The sequence below is a fragment of the Ambystoma mexicanum genome, chromosome 13 (genome assembly GCF_040938575.1).
Source record: "Ambystoma mexicanum isolate Mex_15411 chromosome 13, UKY_AmexF1_1, whole genome shotgun sequence".
Classification (NCBI taxonomy): Eukaryota; Metazoa; Chordata; class Amphibia; order Caudata; family Ambystomatidae; genus Ambystoma; species Ambystoma mexicanum.
Window position 1 is genome coordinate 206473157 of NC_090938.1, and position 27862 is coordinate 206501018.

The 27862-nt window shown below is 47.3% G+C and overlaps 1 protein-coding gene across 2 annotated transcripts in view; it reads right to left on the reverse strand.

The window, feature by feature from the left end:
* Window positions 1–27862, reverse strand: part of CELSR2 (cadherin EGF LAG seven-pass G-type receptor 2) — a 449058-nt gene that overhangs the window by 262664 nt on the left and 158532 nt on the right. For both annotated transcript variants that reach the window (XM_069633658.1, XM_069633657.1), the window contains exon 2: window positions 10644–11282. In XM_069633658.1, the coding sequence (XP_069489759.1) occupies window positions 10644–11282 (639 nt within the window). The remainder of the gene's footprint in view (window positions 1–10643; window positions 11283–27862) is intronic.

Below are 27862 nucleotides of genomic sequence, written 5' to 3' on the forward strand. Positions count from 1 at the left end.
CCGCTAGCTCCCCCCACACCAGTACATACCTTCCCACCGGATCCACCAGGTGTCCCTTGGTTATAAAGACCAGCAAGCTATGTATAAGGGTGCAAACCCCCCTAGACTGTGATGAATAGTCCGTGTAATAGCACAACTTGCCCCATTTGGCCAGTATTCTCTCATTGACCAGGCCCTGTGCATGTGTTTCTTGCAACATTAAGATTTGAGGCCCATGCCTAGTAACATAATTACTGACCTTCCTAACTTTCATTGGATTATTAAGGCCTTGGACATTCCAGGACATCAATCTTATCCGTAGTCCGTCTCCCATTTGGTGTGTGTATACATCATACTTGTACAGAAGTGACCTTGTGTAACCCAGTAACCAGCCTTTGAATAGCGCCATTGTCTGCAAGACCACATTTCAATTAACCTACAACATCCATAAATACAAACTTTCCCACCAGCCTCAAACTCGTCTAGGTGGTCGCGATACCGAAAAACATCCCCACATTCCCTATCCCCCCCTCCATCCACATCATCCACCCCAACTTGACGATGAACCCTAGTAACCGTTAGGAACATTCCTGAGGGTGCTTCGTTGCAGTCATGAGGCCACCCGACCGGGCTCACGACCCAGTGTAGATTACTTGGAGCCCCCACGGGGCCGACCACCTCCGAAACATCAAATATTACTTGCATTTGCCGGGCTATTCAGCCAAGTTTCAGTCCTTCACTGCAGACGGGCGTCTTCCATTCTGATCCGGCCCTCAGCCCCGCGGGGCAGCGGAATAGTGGCTTCCACATAGGCTTGGGCTGCAGCAGGATTTTCAAAGAAGTGCGCCCTTCCTCCATATTGGATTCTCAATTTGGCCGGGAATATCAGTGCATACGGGACCTGCCGCGCTCTCAGAAGTTTTTTGACTGGCTCATACGATATTCGGCTGGCCTGAACCCCAGTGGCAAAGACCGGGTAGATGTGTATGCGACTGTCCTCATACTGCAGCGTGCCAAGTTCTCTTGCCTTCCGAATGACCGTATCTCTGTCCCTGTAGTTGAGCATTCTTGCAATAATTGTGCGGGGCGGTGCCCCAGGCTTCGGTACCGGAGCCAGCGTTCGATGTGCACGTTCAATCAGGAAGTGTTCTGAAAAGGAGGCCGCTCCAAACAGGGTTTTGAAGAGGGCTTCCACCCGTACTTCCATTTTGTCTCTACCAAATGACTCCGGGACACCAACGATGCGCATATTATTTCTTCTCGAGCGCGATTCCAGGTCTTCGCACTCGTTTTGTAATTTGTTCAAGCTTTCTTTGAGCTGGGCAATGTCCTGGTCATGGCGAGCAACCGTGTCCTCGGTAGTACCAATTCTGTTCTCCGCCTCCGTTAGTCTCTGGTCATGTTTGTCAGCTCTAGTCTTCAATGTGCCAATGGTTGTTACGATGTCATCCAGCTTCATATTCAGCAATAGGAATCCATTTTGGACTATGTTAATCAAGTACTCAACCTTGTCCTCGCCCTCTATACTGGGCACAGGGCTAGCCGCCAATGGTGGTTTAAGTTCAATGCTTCCCGCGAGTCCATCGGTCCTTTCTTTTTGGCGCTCGTTCCCTCCACCATGTTGCCTTGCTTCCTCATGTTTCCCATGGAGTCTCTTGGCGGTCTGTTCCGGCCAAACTGAGGGGATATTGTTCTTCGCCGTAGTTTGGGGCCGTAGGAATATGAAGTTATTACCTACTACTTTTCAGATGGATTGCGCTCTCTGTCGTTTCTTGTTAAAGGATACACTGGCATCGCGCTCAAACCGTCTGACCCCGATTCTTGTGTTTGCCTCCGCAGCCGCGGGACCCTCAAGCGCCTCTCCAGCTCTCGGCCAGGCGGCGCACTGGGAACAGTTCTCCCCCAGCAGCTGCAGCGCCGACCCTGTCCCTCTGTGTCCGGATCGTTTTCGGGTTTTGAAGAGCCTTGTGTCTACCTTCGTAACCGCTGGCCCTCAGATGTGGGGGACTTCACCTCTCCAGCGCTCGGTTGCGTCACCTCGGGCAGGCGGCGTATGGGGAGCAGTTCTTTTTTGGCCTCTGTAGCGCCGATCCGGCCCCACTGTGTTCGGATCGCTCTCGAATATCCAAGCAAAGGAGTATAGGCTGACTAGCTCGGGGCGGGCCGCCGCAGTCTTGGTCCGTGCTCACTACATCCTTGTAGGCCGCCTTCTCTATGCCCCCAGCAGATAGAGCGTCAGCGGCTCAGCGCCGCAATGTCCTGGTTCCGGGGATCGGCACGCTCCACCGCTCCTCCCCACAGTGAACACCAGGTCTCGTAACTCCTCAGCCCAGGCACCTATCCCTCCAGGATTTCTTGTGTGGGTGCTTCAACACCCACGGCATGTCTCGGTGTGGTCGGTATCCCGCAGCGTGCTCCGAATCAGGATTTTTTCATATAACGGATGGTTCTCAGGCCGGAGCGCTCGAATCAGGCAGCCATGTTTGTCGTGTGCAACAGCGCCCCCATAGGGGGCCTGACAATTTTTAAAGTTTAAAAACCCTGTCACAGGATTTAGGGTCAGGTGGGTACCGTACCGGTTTTATGTGAAAGGGACTGAAAAATTCCAACCTAGGGCCAGCTACCGCTCTTTTCATGTTGAACCCCGTCCTCCATACTCTCCTCCCTTCTTCTAGGCCTTCTCTTTGCCTCTGTGCCTCCCATTCGATGGGACAGGCCACCGACATAGCGTTCCATTTGTATGCTAGTCCTTTTGTGTTTATTATCCCTGCAACTGTAGTCCTACTTCTATGTCCGTGTCTGTGCCGGTTTATTTTGGAAATCTAGTCCCCCTATATATGTGGGACGAATCAACCTCCAAGGCACCAGTGGTCCAGGGATGAATATCGGTTTCTAAACCATCAATCAGCCACACACCTCTCTTACACCAGAAGGGATCCGAAGAGATTTGAACACAAGTCAATTATAAACCTCCTTGTCCAATGTAGGGAACGTGGACGGAAGGGCAGGTTTATCGTGGATCGTTGGTTAGTTACAACACAGCGAAAATATATTACCCAATGATAAAAGGGACTCTCCAGTTAAGGTTGTAAAAAAAAAAAATATCAACCTTATTATTACTTCAACAGACAGTTCTAGCACACTGCAAAATACAACCCACTCTGTGAAGGAACACACAGGACAGATAGTTTCACGAAGCAAAGGAGGCACTCTACTGACAGAAGGGTAGTTGGTAAAGTAATGAGTCTTACTGTTAAAGGTTTTTTGGTTACAGCACCAAGGGGCAAAGGGTTGTAACTGTCTCTAGGTGCCTTCGGAGAAGGACCGTGGGGTGGGAGCAAAACTACAATGTACCTGGTGCTTAAGAAGTTCTTGATGCTCGACAGCGTCAAGACAGTTCCATGGCGCTTGGTGGCTCCTAAGAAAGAGTTGGGAAACAGCTGCAGGTATCAGGCGGCAGGCAGTTTGGTCAGCGAGGCAGGACAGGCGGCTGCAGGCTGGCCTACACGGTAGATCGGGGTCAAGAATCATTGTCTCTGTGCTGGTTGGCGGATCTGCAACCCTGGTTGAGGCGTGACAACAGTCACTGGTGCAGCGGGTTGTGGTTCGAGGACTTGACCGCCTCGAAAATGTCCTTAAAAGATGAGCGCTGGTTGATGCTTTTGTGGCACTGCTAGCTTCGTCGCAGGGCTCGTGGTTTGCAGGCAACTGCCTTGTCCTTAGTTCAGATTCTCTCTGGCACTTGCCACCTAGAAAACTTGCTGGCAGAACCTAGCAGGGCACGCTGTGTGCTGGCTGGGTACCCGAACTGCTGGACGGGTCCTCAGAGTCCGGTCGCTCCCTCTGTTCCCTGTGAGATGTTTAGAAGATGGATCTTGCTTCCCTCTTGGAATTCCTGGCCTTCCTTCACTGGTGGAAGATGTAAGGTAGACTGTACCTTCAGCATGGGTCCAAATGATCTGCCAAGTGAGGGGTTTAGGCCTCTTTTAAAACCAAATGGGCCCCCGGGATTGGTGCAGGCTAAGCCTACCTTAAGGAGCCAATCCTGCGTCCCAGAGTGCTCTGCAACAGGAAAGGTAAGGGATGACAACATATACCTAAGTCCCACCCATCTTCCTGTCTGTTGTAGATCAAAGTGTCTCTCTGGTTAATTGAGCCCTCTCATACTCTTGATTAAAGCGCGGGTCTCCCTTGAAGTTTGTGCCGAGAGTAGACTTCCTATCTTCCTCAATTCACATACTTCTCCCCTCTGAAAGGGGTCCACTCTGCAGTGGTATCTATGGTAACTAATAGACCCAGACATGCCATTCAATGCCCTTCATACAGAGGGGTGGGAACTAGCTTTAAGTTGATGCATTGTATACCAAAGGGATGTTAGCCCTGCTTTCCTGTTGTCCGTTTGGCAACCAAGCCTCTTCGACAGCCTTGCCTCAATTATATCTCATTAGTATGTACTGACACCAGCCAAACTAAACAATAGGAAAGCAGATCCATGGAGCCTTTCATATTTTAATTAGGCTGGCCATGGCCGGAGGAAGGTGTGCCGTCCCCCTCCTTGAGATGCTTTGATGTACCCGTGGCAGTCACATTCCATCTGAACATGACAGAGGAGGACGGCGTCTGTAGGCTGTGTGTCCCTGGAGTACACATGACTATTCGTTTTGTGCGTTGAACAGAGAAAAAGTGTGAGGAATGGCCTCGCACATTTTCAGAGGTTGATCTCCCAACATTTTCATTATCAAAAAAGCCCAAGCGAGCACACACTCCCCGTGCGGATGGTCGAATTCCTCACAATATGTCACTAATTTGATGTTCTGAGGGGGCGGGGGGGGGCTAGTGCAGTTTCTTACAGGGCAATTAATGGCCGGAGATTTGTTTAATGACCTGGTCAGCCTGGGAAGTTCTACAACAGATCTATTCTGAAGGAATTACTTTCACTTAATCAGAAAATATCAATTACATCTTCTCTGTGGCATCTTACGATCTCACAAGTGCACTGTGGGTAATCTGTCTCGCCTCCGCTTTGCTCGGAGGACACAGCAACAGTTGTTCCTGGAGACACCTGTAGGTGGCCACAGCTTAAATCTTAAGAACTAGGCACCTGCAAGCGCTTAATTTGGAAAAAATTTACAAAATACAAACTTCGACCCGGTGCTGCCGTAACGGCACAGGACCAAGGAAAATAGACTAATGTACCCCTACAGCACCTTATAAGGTTAAATCAAGTCACGGAGTAGTCTTGCCCAGCATAAACATTGGGGGACCAGATGTAAAAGTATAAAACCGGGACAGGGCAACTAACATAAAAGTAGGACTCACCCTTGAAAGTGGCTGTCAAGGCACTACACTTCAGTAGCTTTTGGAGGAGAAGGAAGTTTGAGTGTTACTGGTAGAATAAACACATATTATAATTAATTAGTCCCAAACTACCCACTATCTTAATTCGTAAAACGCAGCATTTCTTCTGTGTCAGATTGTGCATTCCTGAATACCAGCTATGAAGACTTACTGCCAAAAGGGGGGACAGAGCACCCAATTCGGGGACAGTCCCGGCAAAACCGGACGTCTGGTCACTATGTTTACAGGCACAGTCCTTCGCTGTGGCTTTCAAAATTTGATTAATGTACTTTTGGGGGGTATGTTATTCTTTCTATTACCAATGAAAAGAAAGTCAGAAGATACACATGTTGTGTTGTGATTATTATACAAAATAGCAACGTGACGGGAATTTATTTAAATGTAACGTTTTAGATAAACCAGCGTTTTGCATAATTCTCTAGTTTGGACCCCAGTGAGATGCAAGGGTTAGCCAAAAGGCGATTGCACTTAGGGATGGATGGCCTCAGAGCCTGGATTCCCAGGTAGGGACTTGGAAGGGGTGGGTGGGCCTCACTAGGTGGATGGACTTCGGAATAAAGGATGCACCTGGGAATGCAGGTGGACATCAGAGAAGAGCCCGGATGGAATCAGAGATGGGCCTAATATGGAGAGTCAGACCTCGGAGCAGAAATGGAACTGGGCTGGGGATGGGCCTTAAAGCAGGGAAGGCTCTCGTGGGCGAGAGGGCTCCAGGGGCCTAGATGGGTCTCGGGCGCAGAATAGTGAGGGGCCTGGGTTGAGGTTTAGAGACCAGCAAAAGCAGAATGTTTGGTATGGTTCCATTTTGTTTGTTGAGGAGAGCAGTGAAACACTTTGACCCAAGAACACTGGCTGCCAGTACATGCTCAGAAAGAAGGAAGTCAACGAGCATAAATGGGGAGGGAGGGAAGAGGTTAGCTAGATGTGTACCAAAAACAGTCTCACTGGGTCCGAGGGCGGTGGATTCACGTGCTGATAATTAACCATGTGACCTTCACGGCTTGAAAATGAAAATATTCCTAGCAATGCTCGGAGGCACAGGGAGTATGCATAGATCCCACTCCATTGAACCATAGAGCACCAACGAGAACCTGCCAAGCCACCAGCGAGGTCTCCGGGTGGGATGCGCATACAGGACTGTGCAAGGGCACTCCTCAGTGCGATGTTCTTGTGAGCTCTCGGGGGGAGGGATGGGATCGTGGGCGGGGGGACGGGAGGGTTGGATGGTACCGGTGCTTCGGTGTATGATGCTCCAGCGTGAGCTTGAGAATTGGGGGAGCCGGAATGCCTGGCTATGCGTGCTCTAGATAACTCTCTTGGTGGCTTGCAATAAGAGCTCTGCAGAGGATGCTCCCACGCAACCTATGGGAGGGGATGCTCCCACACAACCTATGGGAGGGGATGCTCCCCCACGCAACCTATGGGAAGGGATGTTTCCACGCAACCTATGGGAGGGGATGCTCCCACGCAACCTATGGGAGGGGATGCTCCCACGCAACCTATGGGAGGGGATGCTCCCACGCAACCTATGGGAGGGGATGCTTCCACGCAACCTATGGGAGGGGATTTTTCCACGCAACCTATGGGAGGGGATGCTCCAGAGCGACCTCAGAGTGGGAGAGGATGCTCCAGAGAGACCCCTGGGAGGGGATGCTCTAGAGAGAACCCTGGGAGGGGATGCTCTAGAGAGAACCCTGGGAGGGGATGCTCTAGAGAGAACCCTGGGAGGGGATGCTCCCAAGTGACCTATGCCAGGGGATGCTCCAGAGAGACCTCTGGGGGGTGGGAAGATACTCCAGCAAGACCTCGGGGAAAGATGCTCCAGAGAGAGCTCTGGGATGGGATGCTCCCAAGAGACCTCTGGGAGGGGATGCTACAGAGAGACCTCTCCAGGAGATTTGCTAGCGTGATCTTTTGCTTGTGTGAGGATGCTACAGAGAGACCTTTGGCAGGGAATTTGCTCCAGATTTACCCTGAGGTGCTCCAAAGAAGGAGAGATGTCCACATGGGCATTTCGACATTTTTGGGGACTTTCCTACATTACTTTCCTCAACAGGGACTGAGGGAAAGATTTGGAGACCACCTCTCTAGTAGGACAAGGGTCTCTATAGAGCGAACTAGGACCATTATTATAAACGGATGCAGAAAATACTAGAATAATAATAAACAATGCAGGCAACAATAAACATATTTCCAGATTTTGAGCAAATGGCAAACAGGTTTTAGATGCAATGTAGGAAGTTTGCTAAATGGACTAGTGATAAATAGCATACAGCAATTGTCGTGGGCTTGGACCTGCGATTCTATTTTTGTTGCATCGCTCGACCTGGCATCTGCTTTTGATGCAGTAGATCGTATAAATTATGGTTAATTAAAAGTGTGGGCCATACCTTCAGAATGTCTGAGATTGATTGTCGGATTGTATAGTAATACAAAGATCCAAGTTCACCTAAATCATCAGGGAGGTTTATCTCGGCCTATCCCTGCCATCTGCGGAGTTAGATAGGGTTGTGTTTTAGCAGCTTGTCTAATTAAATTATACCTTGCGGATGCCGATGACTCCTTACAGTCCTCAGCTTTTGTGTCACCTATATTAGGTAATTTAAGAAGAACATCTTTGGCCTACGCTGATTTCTTGCTTTTTGACTACACAGTGGTTGGTCTTCAGCGATTAAGTAGTTTGTGAATTACATCGAGGGTCATTCCCTGCTAATCAACCCGGGTGGAAAAAACTAGGATAATGCAGTTTACTAGAAGAAAGACAAAGTGCTCTTTAATCGATGGAAGATAAGCGAGACAAAATTGGACATTGTCCATTCTATCATAAATTTGCACTTTCCGATAAACTTGCATCCCAGTATTGGGAACCAAAAATTGCGGCTTAAGGATAGGGTTTTTGCTCTCTCTTCTCAGCTGATGAAGATTGATCAAAAATGATAAACATTTTCCATTAAGCCGGCTATTAAATATTATGAAGCCAAATTTATACCCAAAACTGTTGTATGGGATCGAAATGTATTCGTCAGAGGTAATTAACTATCTTCCATCTTTAGAAGCAATTTTTTGGAGAAGAACGTTGAGGTTGCCAAACTACGTGCCCATGGTACTTATAAGATATACATTGTGAATCATATCTTTGAAAGCAAGCGCTCAATGGCAAATTCTTTCTTTATTCCAAAAGATCCTGTGTTGCACCGCAGGATCCTTTTAGGTTGATTTAAATGAAGTCTTGCAGAACCATAATTGCACATGGATTCTTTCAATTGCGGAAAGATGTGTGCTTACCGTAACAGAAACTGAATGCACAATTGAAGACTTGGTGCAAGCTCCTGTGCGGGTGAAATGATCATTGTTTAAACAGGACTGGATGAAATCCATAGATGCCCTGCACGCCTATCCTTCTATGAGTCACTTATCCACGGACTACAAAAGACAGGGTACTATCGCCCCCTTCCTAAATATCTATCCTGACCGAGTAACTAGGGCTATATTCCTACGATTTCGTTAGAATCTAATACTAACAAGACAGATCCTAGCAAGGTATGGTCAGATATCGAACGAGAATGTTATGTGTAGATTCTGCTGTGAAAAGGGCACTTCACTTATGAAACTCTAAGACACTGCTTGATTGAATGCAAATCATTATTGTATAACAGGAAACTATATTTTGATAGATGTTTACCATCAAATCAAAATTACTGACAATGAACAACTTTGGAACATATGCCTAGCGGGGAGAACAACCCTTGCAGTAGTTGCAGTGTTAGGATTAAAAACATCTCTGGAACTTGCAGCAAATCCTTACTTAACTGCCTAATTAGCCTTGTTGTTGAAGGAGATACATTTGTGATGAATTCTTGCATTGATTAGTGGTATGGTAAATTCTGAAAAATACGTTTTTAACAAACTGTATAAGATTGATTAAAAAGAAGGGTTGAATTGAATTGTTTACATGCTTATTTTAATTGTGTCACATGATGACATTTGTATTATGCTGCGATCTGATTGTAAATGAAATATCATTTTAATGTGTACATTATTAAAAGTTGAATGTTTTTAACCAACAATAAAAAACAAAAAAACAACAAGTGACAGTAGGTAGGAGTGGGGCCTCCCACGAACCACGGACCAAGAGCCTTAACCTGCACAGCAACCAAAGGCAGTAGTTGTGAGATGGAGAGAAACCGATACATCGGTTGTTAAGAAAAAAAGAAGCAGATCTCCTCAGAGAAGATATTAATCTATTTAGAGCGATAGGCAGTAGGACCATCTGGTCTGAGAGACGGACAAGTGCATCAATTCCTAGATCCACGTGGATAAGGGGCAATAGGTTTGAGAGGCGGGAGGGCATCCTTGCAACAAAAAAAAAAACCTTGCACCATTTACAATCTACAGAACGAAATGTGGCATGAATGTTGGGTCTTAGAGAGCGGCGGCCTGGGTGACAGGGAACGGTTTCCCAACCTATACAGAAACAGAAATCAAAGTGCACCAGGACTTAAGGTTCCCATTCTTGCAATCAGGCAATGTGCATCAAACTACTAACAACATCAATGTGTCAACTTTGTTCCTGATCCTTAAATGCTGTGCTGGACACTTAGACTGATGGTTGTTTATGGTTTTACCCGGAGGGATTAAGGGAGCCACATTCATTCCTAGAAAACAAACTTTTAATATGACAGGGCTGATGTAGTACAACAAGCTAGACTCCCTGGGTACTGTGCCTATTTAATTGGGAGCTACCTTGTCTTAGAACATCAAACTATTACCATAAACATGTCGGGGACATCAAACAAGCGTGACAGGAAACACGCATCTGAGCGAAAGAGGAGTCAATCTATCGAAATAAAAGGTTTCAGTGGGAAGCATCAATCTACTAACGACGAAGAAACATGGACATCAAACTGCTGAGATAAGGAACGTACAGGTATCAAAATGTTTTGGACGAGATATATTGTTTGGACAAACTTCCAGTTAAACCATGTCAATGTATGGACCAAGAAGAAGAAACAGGGAGAGCAAGTGAGCCATTATTAAGGTCAATGTGTAAAAAGTATAGACTAGCATTATCTAGAACCATCTGCTAGGAGAGAAGAGCTGATCTGATCTTAGGAAACCTTCTTCAATCTGCAGACCAACATTAAGCATACACTACCTCCGGGAGAAGGACTTAACTGGTGAAGCATTTACCAGTCAACATCCATAGACCTTCAGTGTAAGAGGGACGAAGAAGGTAGCCCACAGCCATGTCCATAGGGACATGGAAAAACAACTCAGTTCAATCTCATTGGTCAAGGTGTACTCACCAGTGAAGTCGTCCAGGCACTCACAAGTGTAACCGCCCTCGCGGCTGAGGCAGTGCCCGTTGTTGCGGCATGGGCTGGAATAGCATAGATCCACCTCAGTTTCGCAGTAGTCCCCGGTGAAGCCAGATGGGCACCGGCAACGTAGGCCATTGATGGGGTGTATGGGCCGGAAAAGAATGGTGTTGGAGGCGATGAAGGGCGCAGAGCTGTCAAATTTGAGCACAGAGACGCAGCGCATGTAGTTCTCACAAGGCTCACGCAGGCAGATGTTGTCATCGAAAGGCAACACCCGCTGGCTGGAGATGGCAGCAAGTAGCGTGCGATTGAGGTAGAGCATTTCCTGAAGATCCTCAGAGGGGAAGAACTGGTCATGAGCGCCGCCCGGCAGCAGCACTGACAGGCTGACGTTGAGGATGTTGGCTCGCACATCAGTGTCATTCTGTATGTTGAAGATGACAATGTCGTGGCGGGTGGCGGACAAAACAGTTGCTACACCCTCAATGAAGAGGGAGAGCAGGGGTGAGAGGAAGCGCTCCTGTGACATGTCCTCCAGGCGCAGGGTGATGCTGTTGGTCAGCATCTCATCAGTGATGATGGTGACAAGCAGAGAACACTGAGCTGTAACACTGTGGGTCCCATCTGAAAAAAGAAGAACACACGTGAGTCAGTAGGGTAAAAACAACATAGACAAGAAACAGGCAGGGTCAACAATGTCAATACATGTAAAGAGATTTAACAGTCGCTATGGTCAGAAAAGTCAACAAGATCAACAGACACTAGAATCAACAGATTCAACAGAGTCCTAGGAGTCATGGAAATCACAGATTCCACAGGATCTTAATGACATGGACGGACGATGCGAGAGACTTGGGTAAACCAGCACTTCTCCTACTCCTCGACCTCTCAGCGGCATTCGACCTCCTTGATCATGGCGTCCTATGCCACCATCTCTCCACCACCGCCAAATTCTCCCCAGAAGCCACAGCGTGGATCACCTCCTTCTTACAAGACAGAACCATGCAAGTATTCTCGGACCTAGCCGCCACTTCACCTACCATTATACTCTGCGGGGTGCCCCAAGGATCCTGCCTCTCCCCCACGCTATACAACATCTTTACACGCCCCCTCTTCCTCGACGCCATGGGCATCTCCTACACCAATTACGACGACGATACACAGATCCTCCTCACTCTCAGAGGTAACTACACCACTGACTCCCTGACCCTCAACAACCTCTACAACACCATCCAAGCCTGGATGGCAGACAACGGCCTATGCCTCAACCCCGACAAGACGGAACTCCTCCGGGTAGGTTCTCCTGACACCCTAAAAAATCTAGAAGCCCAATTCAGTCACTTCACCATTGACTCCATTAAAATTCCAGTTTCCGACTCTGTCAAAACTCTGGGAGTTTACCTGGATTCCAGCCTATCCATGGATAGACAAATCAACGCAATAGCCTCTGCAGCTGCATATCATGCCAAACTTATCAATGCAGTCAGACCCTTTCTCTCCAAAGAGAATTGCACCAACATAGCCAGAGCCATCACCGGCTCTAGGTTAGACTACTGTAACGTACTCTTTCTAGGAACCTCCAATAAAAACTTAGAGAGATTACAAGTAATACAGAACAATGCTTTCCGGGCAGCCCAAGGCATTGCAAAAAGAGAACACATCTCTGAGGCCAGAAAACTAGCCAACTGGCTCCCAATAAAAGAAAGGATCTTATTCAAAGCCCTTATACTGACCCACAAGTGCATCCACCTCACTGCATCTGCATACCTCTGACAAAGGATACACCCCGTCTCCTCCACCAGGCCAACAAGATCACCGTATACCAACATGCTCTCGGTGCCACGAGTAAAAAAAGCAAAAGCGGGCGGATCCAGCTTCCCTTATCGCGCGCTCTCTTACTGGAATGCCCTACCACCCACTATCTGTGGCGAGGCCTCCCTCACCACCTTCCGCAAAACGTTGAAGACCACCCTCTTCTCATAAGGCCAGAGACACCAGCATGTATACCTTCATGTATACAGTATTATATGACCAAAAGCAATATCTGTAACAACATTATGTTTTCCTGCTTCATTCACAATGTGTCAACAACCGCTACCATGCCTGTACCATGTAACTAAGTTTATTGCAAGTAACAGCGCCTCAATGCCCCTGGGCTGCTTGCGCGCTATAGAAATTTAAATAAATAAATAAATAAAAAATAAAGGTTATTAACAGGATGGAAATAGTCAACAGGGCCATTAGCTCCAACAATCTACTTTAACAGGGTTATCAGGTTCAACAGGATCATCAGATACGGGTTCAACAGGGCTACCAGGTTCACCTGGGATATAAAGTTAAACAGAGTCATCAGGTTCAACAGAATTAACGTGGGCACCTTAGTCAACGAAGACAATGCATCAAACAGACAAGGGCATGGAATCAGCAGTCATCAGGACCAACAAACTTAGGACTGCAATGGATCAGCATATGTGCAGGGTTGGCACGTGCGCAGAATCATTGACATGCAAGATAACACAATAACTGAGTTAACAAAAGGTCAGAAGTAAAACGTGGGTAAGACCAACAGATTAACACCGGCAACAAATGGGCAACTTCAAAACAAGGGCATGGTCAACATGTCAAATGGCCAACAAGACAAATGAGGCCTGCGGTTAAGTCCCACCTTTGAAGTTAGTGGATGGGGTGATCTAGGGTGCTGGGGGCGGGGGGAGACACCCTCTCAGTAATACAAGACCTGGAGGGGTACAAGATGTATGCCCAGGCACCCCAGTCCCATCCATAGCCTCATATGTGACACACATCATCCGAATCCCACCAAACTTGGCAGCAAGGAGATAGACTGCAATATCACCAAAATAACATACGTGGGTTATATAGATGCCTAACATGGTCTCACTGGCCATGCACAGATCGCGAGCCATCAGAGTCGCAATGACAAAGATCAGGAGTCTCTAATTCCCCAAACTAAACAGGAACAATCCCTGCGTTGAAATTAAAACGAAGATGGCAGCTGGCCCTTTTGATATGTAAGCGAGCCACTGATGGATTCGTCTCAGGAGCCGATCCTGTAGTTTAGACAAGTATTGGCCAAGCATTTAAGTCTCCAACACCTCCAAGACAGTTGAACACATGTTTCCACTTGAAAAACACAACCTTGGATCGCAATGGGCCTGGGACCGCAATACCGCCAACTCTCTCTTCAGAAATATCTTCCGACTCAAGCTCTTTGCTCCTCCACCTCCAACTCCTTGAGAGTCAGTCGCTTCTCCAAGCAGCGAGTTGGTGGCAGATCTCTTTCTTCGGCTGGCGCTTCCCTCTGGAACAGCCTCCCTGCCTCTCTGAAACTTGAGCAGAACCATCTTGGTTCCGGAAGCACCTCAGACCTTCTGCTTGGCTTCTGCCTTTTCTCTTCCACTCACCTGCTGATCTCTCGTCTGATACTAAATTGGTCACCTGGCTACCCTCTGAACTCGGCCTAGGTCCCTGCCTGCCGAGTTGCACTCCAGCACTGCCTCCTGGTATCCCCTGGACTTGTGATCTGTATCTGCAGACCCTTTACCTGCACTTATTGACACCTTTTGTCTACACTTTTAACACTCGCACTTACCACCTGTTTGCTGCACTACTTGTTTGTGATCCCGTGTCTGGCACTCGGACATCCTCACTCCCCCCTCAGGCATTTCTCCCAACCCTCTCCTCTGAACCTGCATGATTGCAATGTTCACTAGACCTAGTAAGACCGTTGTTTTGGTCCTCCCTTTGCCCCCCCCCCACTCACCTGACTCGTCGCGCCTTGAAACACTTGTGTAAAGATGCGTTATAAATGCCATATCATATCATATATAACCCCAGGCCACTGCAAAGGGGCCATGCCTGACAGGTACTGTTCGAGTTAAGAGTGCAGAGATGTTTGGAGCACGGCGGAGAGAGGAGGAAAGGCAGAGAGAGACTGCGGAGTAGAGGAGAGCGAAGAGAGGCAAAAGAGTAGGGGAGGTGGAAGAAAGGGGACTGGAGGCAGAGAGATGAGTGAAGGTAGGATGAAGAGGAGTGGAGGTTGGTGAAAGAGTGGTGGAGGTGAGAAAAGAGAAGAGGGAGGAGAGAGGAGTTGGGATGTAGAAAATAGCTGCAGAGGTGAACAGTTATGACTGGAGCAGAAGAAAAAATTGCAGAGAAAAATGAAGGATAAAGCAGAGCTCCAGAGGGGAAAATGAAGAGCAAGAAAGAGGTGGTATTAGAGCAAACAGAAGGAGATGACCTGGGGACACAGAGGGCGTAAGAAGGAGTAAGGAGAGGGAAACAAGGCATAGAAGGTTAAGAAACAGATCGCTGGAGAGGAGGCAGTGACTAAGAGAGGGAGCAGGAGTGAAAGAAAACCTACTGAAGGTGAGATGAGAAGTGACAGAAAAGGAGGACAGCAGGAGAGTTGAGGTGAAGGAACAAGCTGATTGGTGCAACTCCTTGGAGGCCGGAGAAGGGGAAGGGGGGAGTGAACAGAGAAAGAAGTGAGAGAAAGAAATGAGGGGAAGAGAGCAAAGGAGTGGAGGGAAAGGTACAATATAGAGGAAAGAGAGAAAGCCAGCAAAGGCTCACCCATAAGGCTAATCACTAAATTGTGGAGACGGCGCAAGTAACAGTCGAAGGCCTGGACAACAAACTGGCATAGACAGGTCTGCACCACGGACCAGAAGAGATGAATGTTTATCACGCGGCCCAACACCAGATGAAGATTCAGATACCCAACCCCTGTCAAGACAACCCAAGTCACAATGGATGGTGATGCCAGGTATACCAGGTGTCCAGGCAAACTAAGGAGCCAAGAGTCTACAAGTGGGCAAGCCTGAGTTGCTTTGCTGCTGGGAGGCAGACTTCATCAGGGGGGCGAGGGAAGGACTGAGAGCCGCTGCCATTAAGAAGGTTCGATGTCATTTCATCGTGGGATGGTTTTTCGTGGGATTTTTTAAAGCAGATTTTTAAATGAAAAAAAACTCATTGATTTTATTTTTGGGGGGTTTCCCCTCAACCCCATCCCCTTTTAGTGTTTATCTATTCCAAAACACCCACACCCCATAAATATATTTTTCTAACTCCCCCTAAACATGTCAATGAGTTTTTTCGTTAAATAATCAGTGTAAAAAACTCCACCAAAAACATCCCGCGATTAAAGGACGTCGTACCCTTAAGAAAAGCCATTTCATTTGTATGATAGCCCTCAAAATGTGCACTCCCCAGTAGCCAATGGCTAGTGACAATCGACTCTTTGCCAATAAGAAAGATATGCGGTGTGGAGAACCGATGAGGCAAGGGACTTTTTATACCTGGCTAGTAGCTTGCAATTTGAAGTTTATTATCTAAGTTTATACATACTGCAATGCACCACCCTATTGGCTCAGTCAGTTCTAAACCCGGGTTTTTCCTGTTGTATCCAATAATAAACTGATCCAGGACCTTTGCTATGAGTTGTCTATAGACCCTTCAACTGTGGCAGGCCACACTCAGATACAGTCAACAATAGCAAGGTTCTAAATTGAAGGGAGCTGGGGGCTATTTAGCTCAAGCTTGCAGCCTAGAAGAGCCTGGTTGGCTTGACAGCTCATTTTGGCTCCACAGGCCGACTTATTCTGCACGAACACACCTATGTGGATTTAACTGTGTGCATTTGGGGAAATCTATAAATAATCATAAGAACACATCTATACACATTTAAAGCACAAGGGGTCATAAATAATGGACACAATGATAAGTTTGCATTTTATGTGGAAGTTAGATTTGTGGAACACAACATACTAGCTCCTTGTTCACCAGTGGTAGCTCCTGGCCACTGGTTAATGCAGGACACCCGAGCGCTTCTTTTAGCTCCTGCTTATCCAATCTCAGTTTCGATCCCTGCGATAGGGTGTACATATAACATTGACAAAACATCAAAAGGTGAGCAAACCAACAGGGTCAATGCATTAGCAGGGTCCAAATGCAAACCAAGTGCATGTCTCGGGAGGATAGCTTAGGGGCAACGTGCTCGCCTTGGAAGCAAGACAATACCCAGCAACACAGGTTCGATCCCCAGGTCCGCGCTTAGAAACCTCTGGGTATTAAGTGCGTTATAAATAAGTTATAATCAACCATATCATAGTCCTCCTGGGAAGGAGCTTCTCTGATGTCTGCCGTATTCATGTCTGCAAGTAGGTTTCTCGTACGCAGCATATGAGTCTTTAAGTGCATTGAAAGCCCTCCCCAGGACTGAAGAATCAAACCCACCATTAACGACTTCAATTTGAAACCAGAGATCTATAATGCACACTATATATATTCCCTTATAGATGCTCAACTTCAAGGGGAAAACAAAATCTTCAGGAGGGAAAAAAAGGCCCCCTTCTCTAGGATTAAAATGAAGATCACATCTCCAATAATTAAAAAGATATCTGCCATAATTAAGACCTCGTCGCCAATCTACAAGACCTCATCACTCTCCAATCGAGGATGAAAAGCACAGGGAAACAGGTGCAATTTCGACCAAGTCATTCGGCCCTATCTGTCCCTCCCAAGCAGCCCCTGAGGCACTCTATTGCCCAAAGTGCAAATGAAGTGCAAGGAGGGAGATTAACGAGTCACTGGCGGGCAAGGGGGCTAAATATTTACAGGGAAAACTATGCTGACACAATCACTACCAAGACAGATGTGGCCACACTGTTTAAAGCGCCTGGTTTGTTCTTGCATTCAGAAATCCGGTTCCCCCCCTGCTCCCCACAGACAGATCCCTAACCCCTCCCTGCTACTATCCTCACCCCATTCGCCCCTTGCATGGTGCAAGGAAAAATTCAGCGCCGTGGGAGTCCAGTTTTAATATCACACAAGATGCAGGTTTTGATACCTTTTATTCAACTAACTGAAGATATTATGCGGAGACGGAACAAAGCGTTAGCTTTCGAAGTGCCACAGACTTCATCATCATCAGATGCAGAGTAATGCGATTAGTAAAGAGAAGGATAGAGCACAGTACATTTCCAAAACAAAGAGAAAAGGGTGCATTTTACACTTCATTGGCTGTGGGTCAAGAGGAACATCGAACAGCAGCGTTCAAAGTGTGGCAAAGTGACCTCATACAGTCTTTCAAAGACTTGAGGAAAGGGACTGCAAATACTCAAATGTGCCAGGAAAGACCCCTGCAGTCAGGCAGGTTATTGATTTTGTGGTCCTCTGTCTGTCTTCTTCTTGCTGATAGATTTTATCCATCAGCAGTGATTTTTGGTTACTGAGGCTTAAGCCTCATTACTCCACCTTCTCGGGTTGACTATGTAGTCGTGGGTTAGGATTCTTCTTGGTCTGTGTGGACTTGTCACAGTAGGGCTGGTTTTGCAGGGTCTTTGCCATGATGGGCCGTGGGTAGCGGTCGAAAAGGTTTGCAGTGGTGGCAGTGAGTCTTCTGATCAGACGGTTCGGGTTCTGATCCAGTCCTTGGCAGACGTTCTTACTCAGCTTTGCTAGATGTTCGTCCAACATCTCGATGTCCAGGTCTCTGTGAAGTCAACTATCCTTGTGAAGATTGGAGCTCCAGACAATATCCCTAGGGCCTTGTTCTGTAGTATCTGAAGACTCTTCCGGACTCGCTCATGGCAAGTCATCCATGCTGGGGAGGCATACGTCAGGGTAGGTCTGATGATCGCCTTGTAGACGTTGATCTTTGTCCAAAGGGGCATGGTTTTTTGTGGTGGGTGCTCTCGGGCTATTTAAGCATTCTGACTGCCATTCAAGAGGAACAATTCGCACATATCTTGCGTGGTACTCGACAAATAGCAGGTGGAGTACAGCATCAAAGGTGGCAGACAGCTCAAGAATTATTGGCAATGCTGGCTAACCCCATGGGAGGGGGCGGAGAGGATAGGGGGCCTCAGATCCTCCTGAATTTCGCTCCGCAAGTTAAGTGCTCACCTCAGAAAACTGTGCTCAGCCTGCCGGGCACACGATGCAATCCGGAAGTTCGCCTCAACCATCCATTCATCCGAACTCGATACATTGAGTACCATTAAAATGGTTAACACCAATAGCGCTAAGAAGCGGGAGGAATTTGACATGAAAAGCTATCTATAAACATTTTCTTTTTAAGTAACAGTGCCCAGCCCTGGGAGAAATGTGTAGGCGTAGGTGTGTTGGGGTCTCCCAGCAGTAACTAGGATTCCCACCACACAGCTGAATAGCTCAGTGAGTTAATGGTCTGCTATCGAGATCTGTAAGCAAACCAGTTTCTAATGTATAACTTACTTCGCCTTTACATTCCTCCGAGGTGGATAAAAGGAGCACCAGTGGGTTTGGCGATAACAGCCACTATAGAAGAGCAAGAAATGTAATTGATTTCTTTGAGACAGGCCTTATAAATAATCAATATCATTATTAGTCTCCAAGCGTCTTCCTTCATCAGCTCTGGTGGGAAAGGTCCTTCTTGGAGCAAGTTTCCCTCTTTCTTGAATTATTCATGTTGTGAGCTCAAGAAGTGGTTTCCAAGGCACAAGAAAAGCCAAGTGTAAGGCTCCAGAAAGTGGACAGCCGCCTGCCTCGCCATCCTCCGGCTAGCAGCCCGGCCCAACAAAGGGGCCTGTGTGCTGCTTATGGGATGCTAATTAAAGGCAATTTGGAGCCCGGCCTGAGAGGGAGTTCACAGGGCCCTGCCGAGGGTGGGACCGGTTGGAGCCCAGCTGAATCCAGGCACCTTGGCTGGGGGGGGGGCATCCCCCCCACTACATGGGGTCTGCACATCCCCCACTACAGGCCGTCTCAGACACTCAGTTCTTATTTTTCTTTTTCATATTATTTTATTTTGAGAGGGCGGGGGTGAGGAGATCATGTCAAATTAAGTCAACACTTTCTTCTTCCAGTCTTTTTCTAAAACAGTATCAAAGATAGGCTGCGTTTAAAAAAGGTGTGAATTAAATCCTTCGACCTGAAATGTGAGGGTCGAACTAGACATCTCAGCTAACAAGAACACATGCCAGACAAGGTTTCCGAGATTGAGGGGAGCTGGGAGCTATTTATAGCTCAGGCTGGTGGCCCAGTAGAGCCTGGTCAGCTTGACACCAACAGCTGCCAGGGACTACCTTTGGATCCCCAGGCCAAGTGATGCTCAACGAACACACCCATGTGAAGTCAACTCTGTGCATTCTGGACAATCTATAAATAAACGTCAGGACACATCTATATGACATGTAAAGCACAAAAGGTTATAAATAATGGACAATATTAGATGTTTTCATCTCACGCGGAAGATAGATTTGCGGAATGCTTTGTTCTAAATCCTCGTTCCCCAGCGGTAGCTCCTGGTCCCTGTCTAATGCTCGATACCCAGGAGCTACTTTTAGCTCCTACTTATCGAATCTCAATTTTTGATTCCTGCACACGGCCACCTTAGGTCTTCTCCCACTCTCTACATCGTCCGTTTTTCTCATCTCTTCCTTCTACCTTTTTCTAAGAATTTGTCAGGGTTCGAACGTGGCGCCTGTGGACAGGGTGGCGCTGCCATTAGACGTGCCATCACGTTACCTCCCGCATCTACTTCGATGGTCTAGTTTATTCCAAGATGGCCGCCGCCGTTATGAAAACACCTACATTAGAGGGATTGGAGCGTTGCAACTGTGCTCTTGTGCCGGTACGCTCGCTCGTGTGTGCTTCCTACCCATGTACCAGTGGTCCTTTCCAGGTATTTTCCCTCTATTTTCCCGTCCAATTGCCTGTTCCTCCCGTCCTTTCTCCTCGCTACTGTGCCTGCTGTTGCTCTCCCTGACTGCCATCATACTTTCCCTTCTCCCACTCTGCCATTCCAGCGCATACTGCATCCTTCACCTTTTCTGAGTGCCTAACTACCAGATATTCTTCCCCCTCATTCCTCTGCCTCCTGGCCATCACACTCCATCAAGGAAGGCAGGCTACCTCCAGGACTTCACATCTTCGTGGATCCACATCTTACCATTATATGGATCATGAATCGTCCCACTGTGAAGTTCTGGCAATACATCAGGTTTTTGTTGCCTAAAAGGCTTTTTCCCTGATTGGAAGGGGGTCGGCTCCCCAGAGTTCCCCCTTTTGCCCATAGTGTTTCCCACTTGGGCAAGGTAGCCTCCAGGGGAGCTCGCCCATATCTACACGACCGCAAGGGAAAGAAGGTGGTGGCGGCTGTCGAAAGAAAGAAAAAGACAAGGAAAGACTCTTCAGACTACCTCTCATCAGATCCAGGTGAAGAGGAGATTGAACAAGGGGAATCAAGTCTTGACAGAATTCCATCACCCTCCATTCACGTTGCTTTGCATCGAGCCCTGCAAGGGACTCATGATGACAACAGTAAAGACAGACAAGTGACCACAGTTGAAGGGTGTTTATTAAACTGTATGCAGGTTGGAGAAACGCCTAATCTAAACCTAAATCTAAGATGGGAGCAAGCTACGACCATAAAATGATAAAGAAGGCTGTAAATAGTGGCGTTGTGTCAAATAAAAGGGCCTACACTAAGAAAAACCTATTGCCAATCCTTACGCTAAATACATACAAAGAGTGTGGGATAGGATTCACAGGAAAGAAAGAAGTGTTCAGAAATAATAAGTCAGGATGCGATAGTCAGTGTCTCCCTTCCCCACGTTTTCAGCACAGGATAAGGTAGGACTCCGGAGCACAGTACATGATCGAGCTTTCCCAGAAGAAGCTAACAGTTCTGCTCTCAACTATCGGAGCCTTGAGTGGTTACGTCCTTCTAGAATCAGTCTCTTGCCTCCGAGGATCTGATGTGGCCAAAATAATAAACAAAAGTTCCTTTCTGCTTGCACATTGGGCGACGCCTTTCACCCCTGGATCCCCCCCCCACTTCTGGGCTCAGATCCCTCTCCTCCGTCGGGTTCACTACGGCTTTCAACACAATCTCCTTTGTGCCATTCACAAATCTTTATGTCTTTTTAAACAGTCCAATGTGGACAACCCTCTGCGGGTTCACTCTTGTCAACACACTGTACATTGGGACTTCAGACTTTACCCCCTTTTCATCAGCATCCCTCTGTCGGGTCACTCTTGCCAGCTTCTGTAGTTCACACAGTTCTTATGATGCGGGATTCGCTTCCCTTAGCTTTACCTTCATTTGTCGGTCAACGACTTTCGACTGTACAGCAGATTTTACTAGACCCCCATATGACCACTTTGACCCTGTTCTCGCGCCGTTCCCAAGGCCTTCTGGTAACGGTAGTTTCAACCTTTGGGTAATCGGCCAGAGTTTCTCATGGGAACACCGGCGTAGTGTTCGACTCCTCTGTACCGATTTTCCGCTCTCATATTTAAAAAATACTTAATTGTACTTTTTTCAATTAGCCGTATTGCTACTTTTGTTCAAAAACAGTTTGGTTTCTTATTGTCTCTCGTCTCGACTCACCACTTGTGAAGAACCACTTTTTTCCCTCATCTCTGGAGTCAAAGCCAGTACCACGGCAGCAAGCATCTCCCCTCTGCTTGGTATCAGCGGAGGAGGGCCTCGTGTAACGGTGACTTCGGCTGCAACCCACGCTGGCTATTGTTCGCAGTCTTAAGATTCCTCCTGAGGAGGTTTGACGGGCCCGGCTAGAAAGGGGAAGGTCGCTTCTCTCCTTCTCACCCTCTCGGTTTACAGCGTATTTCACATCCTCTTGAACTGCTGGGCTGAGTTAGGTCTCTGGTTGTGCGGTCTGTCTTGCTAGTATTGTGCTCTTGTGCTCCACCTTTTATCCCTGTGGGGGACGGAAAGTGCCGTCAAGTGTGTGTGATTCTGCTCATTGCCTGACCCTGGCATTGGGACATATCAGGTAAATGGCTTTGGTGTTTGACCCTCGTCTTTCGCGATGTGTGAAAGTGTTTGTGTCGGAAAAGGGGCGGTAGAGTGTTTGAGTATCCTACAGGGTAGGTTGGGAGAAGGTATAAGGGGGATACTGCGTCTCAACCGTCGGTGTCCCACTTCCACTTACAGAGGGCCCTCCCATCCAGGTGATCCTCCCTCTCTGGTCCACCCGCAGGGACTGGATCCAATAGCGATGGCCGTGTGCTGGCAACCTGGATGACAGATCCCCGGGGACTAGTCAGGGAGACACCTTCAGGTTTCTCACAGCCCACACAAACCTCTAAGTCAACACTCACCTGCACCCACGTTTGCACTCTCACACCTACGCGTTTATGTACAATGTCATCAGTCCTTTATGAAATCAGCAATGTGCAGACACAGCCACTCCTTTATCCATCTCTAGAGTCACCTATATAGCAACCACCCGTCCATGAATCTTTTACCAGCCCCCCCATCTTTAAACTCAGAAACCATTTCTTAACCCATCCACCCACTTACAAAGTGATTTGTACGTCTATGAACCCAACCCAGAGTAAAACCTCGCAGACATCTGGATATAACCACTGAATTCACCAGTACAGCAACGATTTTGTTTCACCATCTGTGAATCTACTCATTGGCATTTCATAGGTCCATCAAACCATTTAAGAAGTCACCTATGATCGATCCATCCGATAAAAGAACCCACCTACCTACCTTTACCATGGTTCTCATCCAAACCTCAATGAAAAAAACCTGCCCACTTAGAAGATGTATAAACCCTCCTTAGCAAGCAACCATCTAGGATACCATAGAATCCGAGGTACGGTTTTGCTGGGTGGTGGGCAGCTCATTTAAAGGAACAGAGAAAAACATTGGATAAGGAGGAAATAATGAGGATGCACACCAAATCTGCTGACCTTTTGGCACAGTGTTCACCATAGGGGTGGAGACGACATCACGGGGAACTTGACCAGCGTCATCTATGTCCCTCTTACACCTTCTCTACTTTCATCTCCAAAACTGGATCAGCAGCTTGCCTCAACCTCCTAAATATTACAAAACTCAGGCACTGTCGAACAGGAAATCATATCATGCTTCCTTTATTGCATATATTGGCCTAAGCTCAGTCGCTCTGCGAATAAATCCGCGTTGCAAGGTCCTGACCGTAGATCAGTTTTAGCCACCATTTTAGGTTCATCCGCCATTTTGATTCTCACTGCAAAGTCACCCTGTGTTCTAAAATGGTGGAAAGTGTTGTTCGGCTTATAACATGGCTCACAAATATTTCCATGGTAAGGCACCACTGTATCTATACTCTATCCAACTCTACAAGCCTTCTTGTAATCTCTGCTCTGCCGCCACGACTACCCTTGTTGCTCCTCACCCTCCATCTGCTTCCTCTTGCTTCGCTCTTTCCTCTTGCTCCACTAGCATGGAATTCTCTTCCCCCTGGACATCCGAACAAACAAAAAGCCTATCTCCTTTTCTCCGAGTTACCCTCTTAACATACCTCTCATCTGCCTGCTAGATAACATTTTTACCTCGCCTATAACCTGCTTCTGTCCATCACTTCCTCTGCCTCCAATCTAGCACTTCACCCATCATGGTCACATCCTAAGCAAAGTTGGCCGTACCGCCTACCTGCACTTAAAAATATCCAATATTGGTTGTCCTTAATCTATGTATGCCTGCTTATGTATTGTCCCTGGTGACTGTTCCATTAACTCCCCTCGACAACCTGGTCCGAATGTCCCTCAAACTCACCCAATTGTATCAATCTCTTATCTATTGTATGTTCTTTTGTGATCAAATAAGCATTGTTCCTACTTTATATAAATAAGCACTGGTAAATAACTTGAGATTAGCATGGTTTGACAATGAGCGATTTTGTCAAATTCATCGAGATAACCCAATTCAATCCACCAATCTGCAAAACCATCCAACAATCTATAGATCCACCCCTTCACTTACAAAACTACCCCGGAATTTATGAAAATCTATGATCCCCACCAATCCTTGGCAGGCCTTAAAAGCTGCACCAACCACAAGCCATTGGCTAGTGATACTATTGGCAATCACAACATTTTGTGCTGTGTGTAGGTCATGAACTGAGAGGGCCACGGGGGCGGATAACTTTTTATGCCCGACTAGTAGCTTGCAACTTGAAATCTTTCCTCTTTCTGGAGCCTGCCCACTAAGCATGAGGTTCCACCCATGTATGACCTCTAGCCAAAGTAATAATCCATCCACCCGCCTATGAACCAACCCAATATCTATGACCGCCTCACTAATCTAGGAGTCCACCTACCAATCGACAAATATATCTTCCATAGATAGAAAACACAGTTGCCTCTATTAAACCCCCCATAAGCCCTTCTACTTTTACAGGAACCCACCTGGTCATACCCGAAACCACAAGCCTACCATCTGTAAGGGTATCGAAGAAGGATGCTGACACAAAGGTGGCATGGTTTTGGTTATAAACTTGTATTCATCATATTGAAAACCTAACTGTCCCCATCTCTAAGAAGGGTTTCCCTTCCTCAAATTAAAACTAAAGGAATTATCAGAATGCCCGTCAAATCAACATTCCACTGTCCTCCGTCAAATCCTACTCTAACCCTGAAACTACAACTAAAAGATACACCAACAGAAACTTACTTCTTCAGGGGAATGCCTCTCTTATCCAGTGCATGCTGGGACTCGTAGGTGCATACTTGCAATGGGAAAACAAAACGCCAAGTCCCAGCACGCAATGGAAAAACGAGGAATGGCTTGAGGTGTCATGGGCTTGCTTTTGGTACTCTTGTTCAGAAGGGAATTGCCTAGCATTTCGGTGCTGGACTGCTGATGTGGGTGGGACAAAGACTGATATGCAAATGGTTATTTCCCATCTGTGAAAGGTACAGTGAGCTAAGTGTGGCTGCGGACGCTCAAGTGAGTACCTTCCCAAAGAACCGGTCAATGGGCCGTGTTCGTTCTCGAAAGGGGCGCCTATGGACTATTTTTTGAATACTTCTCATGTTATCCACCTTAAAAAGGATAAAAGGCTGAGCCAGCAGGTGCTGTGAACATGTAACTGACAGATGTAGAAAACCACTAACACCTCTCTAAGATACATTGTGTACATGTGTTTTACTGCCTAAAATAAGGCATATGCTCTCAACAAAAACCCAGGGAGTGACACATGGGCAGGTGTGCCCCTGGCTGCCGCCTGGCCTGCTTTGCTGAAGTGTACAGAGCAGAGGCAGCCGCAGTGCATTTATTTATTTATTTTATGTATTCGTATGCCACACAGAGGAACTTTACACTATCACTATTGTGTCATCTGATCTGCACGGGGGTCAATACGATAGTAAAAAAAGTATTTTAGTTCATAGTTATTACTGGGTATATAGGAAGTACATTTCACATCCAAAATAATTACGTTTAAAAAAAATATATATTGCCACAGACCACTACTGTTTTACACCCTCAAAAATACTTTTACACCCAACGCCAAAAACTATGTCAAAAAATATTCCCAGCTCAAAATGGACCCTGGAGCCCTGCCCACTGACCAACCATGGCAAGTTCCTAACTCTTGAGTGGCAATGTTGTCCTACTAATAGCTTGTAACAAGAGTATTCTTTAAGGTTTACATTCAATGTCAAAAACGCCTGCTACATTTGCAAGAAAGCAAGAGGAACTATAACAAACAAGAAGGCTGCCTTGTTAACGTATGAGCTGGCCTCCCCTTGCAGGGCCATGAAATTCTGCCTTCTTGTTAAAACATCTGCGTGTGTCACGGCTTTCGGGGCAACAGGGACTGACCTCCGTTCATACCACCAGTTAAGGCGGAGTCCAGTTCACCAGTCCATACAACAGTGAGTTCTAGTCACCAGGCTAGCAGGGCCCGAAGGCTATTTGTAAAGGGCAAAGACTGAATTTCATTAATTCGCCAAGGGGGCCAGAGTTCCTTTCAACAAAGCAGCAGGCGTACACTTCTATCTATTTCACCAGCAGGGACTGGGTCCCCACTCTAGGGACCAGAAAGGAGTGAGCTCCAGTCATCGACTGGGTGCAGGTCAGAACCTTTCATCAGACTAGCAGAAACTAAGCAGCCTTAATTTAAAAATAGGCAAAATAGGCGCTGGGTTCAATTCTACTGACCAGCAGAGACTCGGGTCCATTAATAGGGTCAACCGAGACCTCGCACTACTCATCAGATGAGCAGAGACTAAGTTCCGTTCATGGGATTAGCCAAAACTGAGTTCTATTAATCGAACCCATAGAGACACAGCTCCATCCTTCCGAGTGGTAGTTACTGGGTTCTGTTAATCCAACCAGCAAGGAGTGAGTTCCATTCATCAGGACAATTAGGACTGAGCTAAATTCCTATGACCAGCAGGGACTGAGTTCCATACACTGTACCAGCAACGCCTCAGATTTGCCATAAAACCAGTCATTTAGTGTCTTCCATCAATCCAGCGCGACTGAGGTCCATTCATTGTACCAGCATATACTCCATTAGATTACTTTTACGGCATTTAGTGATACCCATCAGTCCAGCAGGCGCTGAGTTCCAGTTAGAAGAATGGCAGACTGAGTACCAGACTGATTTCAAGCCTGGAAGCAGGAGCTTCCGGTTCATTCTATCAGAGCTTCCGGTCTTGGGTCCAGTCGTTGTCCAGCAGTCCCTGTGTTAGCTTTGACAGAGCTGCCGGGACTGACTTCTCCTTAATGGATGAGGAGACTAAAGCCATCGCAGCAGCAGAGTTCAAGTTGTCAGAAAAGCAGAGATTTCAAGGGCCAAGAACAGGGCGCCCAGGCTTTGAACTCCGGTCATTAGAGCAGCAGACACCGAGATTCATGCTCCGGAAGGAGCTCAGTGGAGGGCGACGGCTGAGCCCGTGTTTTCTTGTCCCCGTTGCCTTGACCTCAGCCTTTGGCCAGCCCCAGCCGGCACCTGTTCCGGCCCGCTGGGCGCTATGCGTGGGAATGGTGGCGTCTGACGGGATCCGACACTGCAGCACTCTGGCCGCACAATAGAGCCGCCCAAAGCCAGGCACGAAGTCCTCTGCTCTCAAGTAAAGGGAATCGTCGAGAGACTAGGCTGGGATGAGCACCGTCTCCATGGATACCGATTGAACTGCGAGCTCAAAGCGCTTGGAAACGACCTCCAAGCTTCTAAACACCAACATAAATAAATAAATTGGGCAAATATGCTATACATTTCCTATGCCTACATTTAACGTTCACCTCATTCATTTATTTTGCATTTATTGCAGCGCACAAAACCCTGAGGTATCTAGGCGCCAGTTACAGAAAGTACGTACAAAGATAACGGTAAGTGCATAATTACATTCTGGCAAAGCCACTCCTCTTGTTGCGGGGAGCTATATCAGGG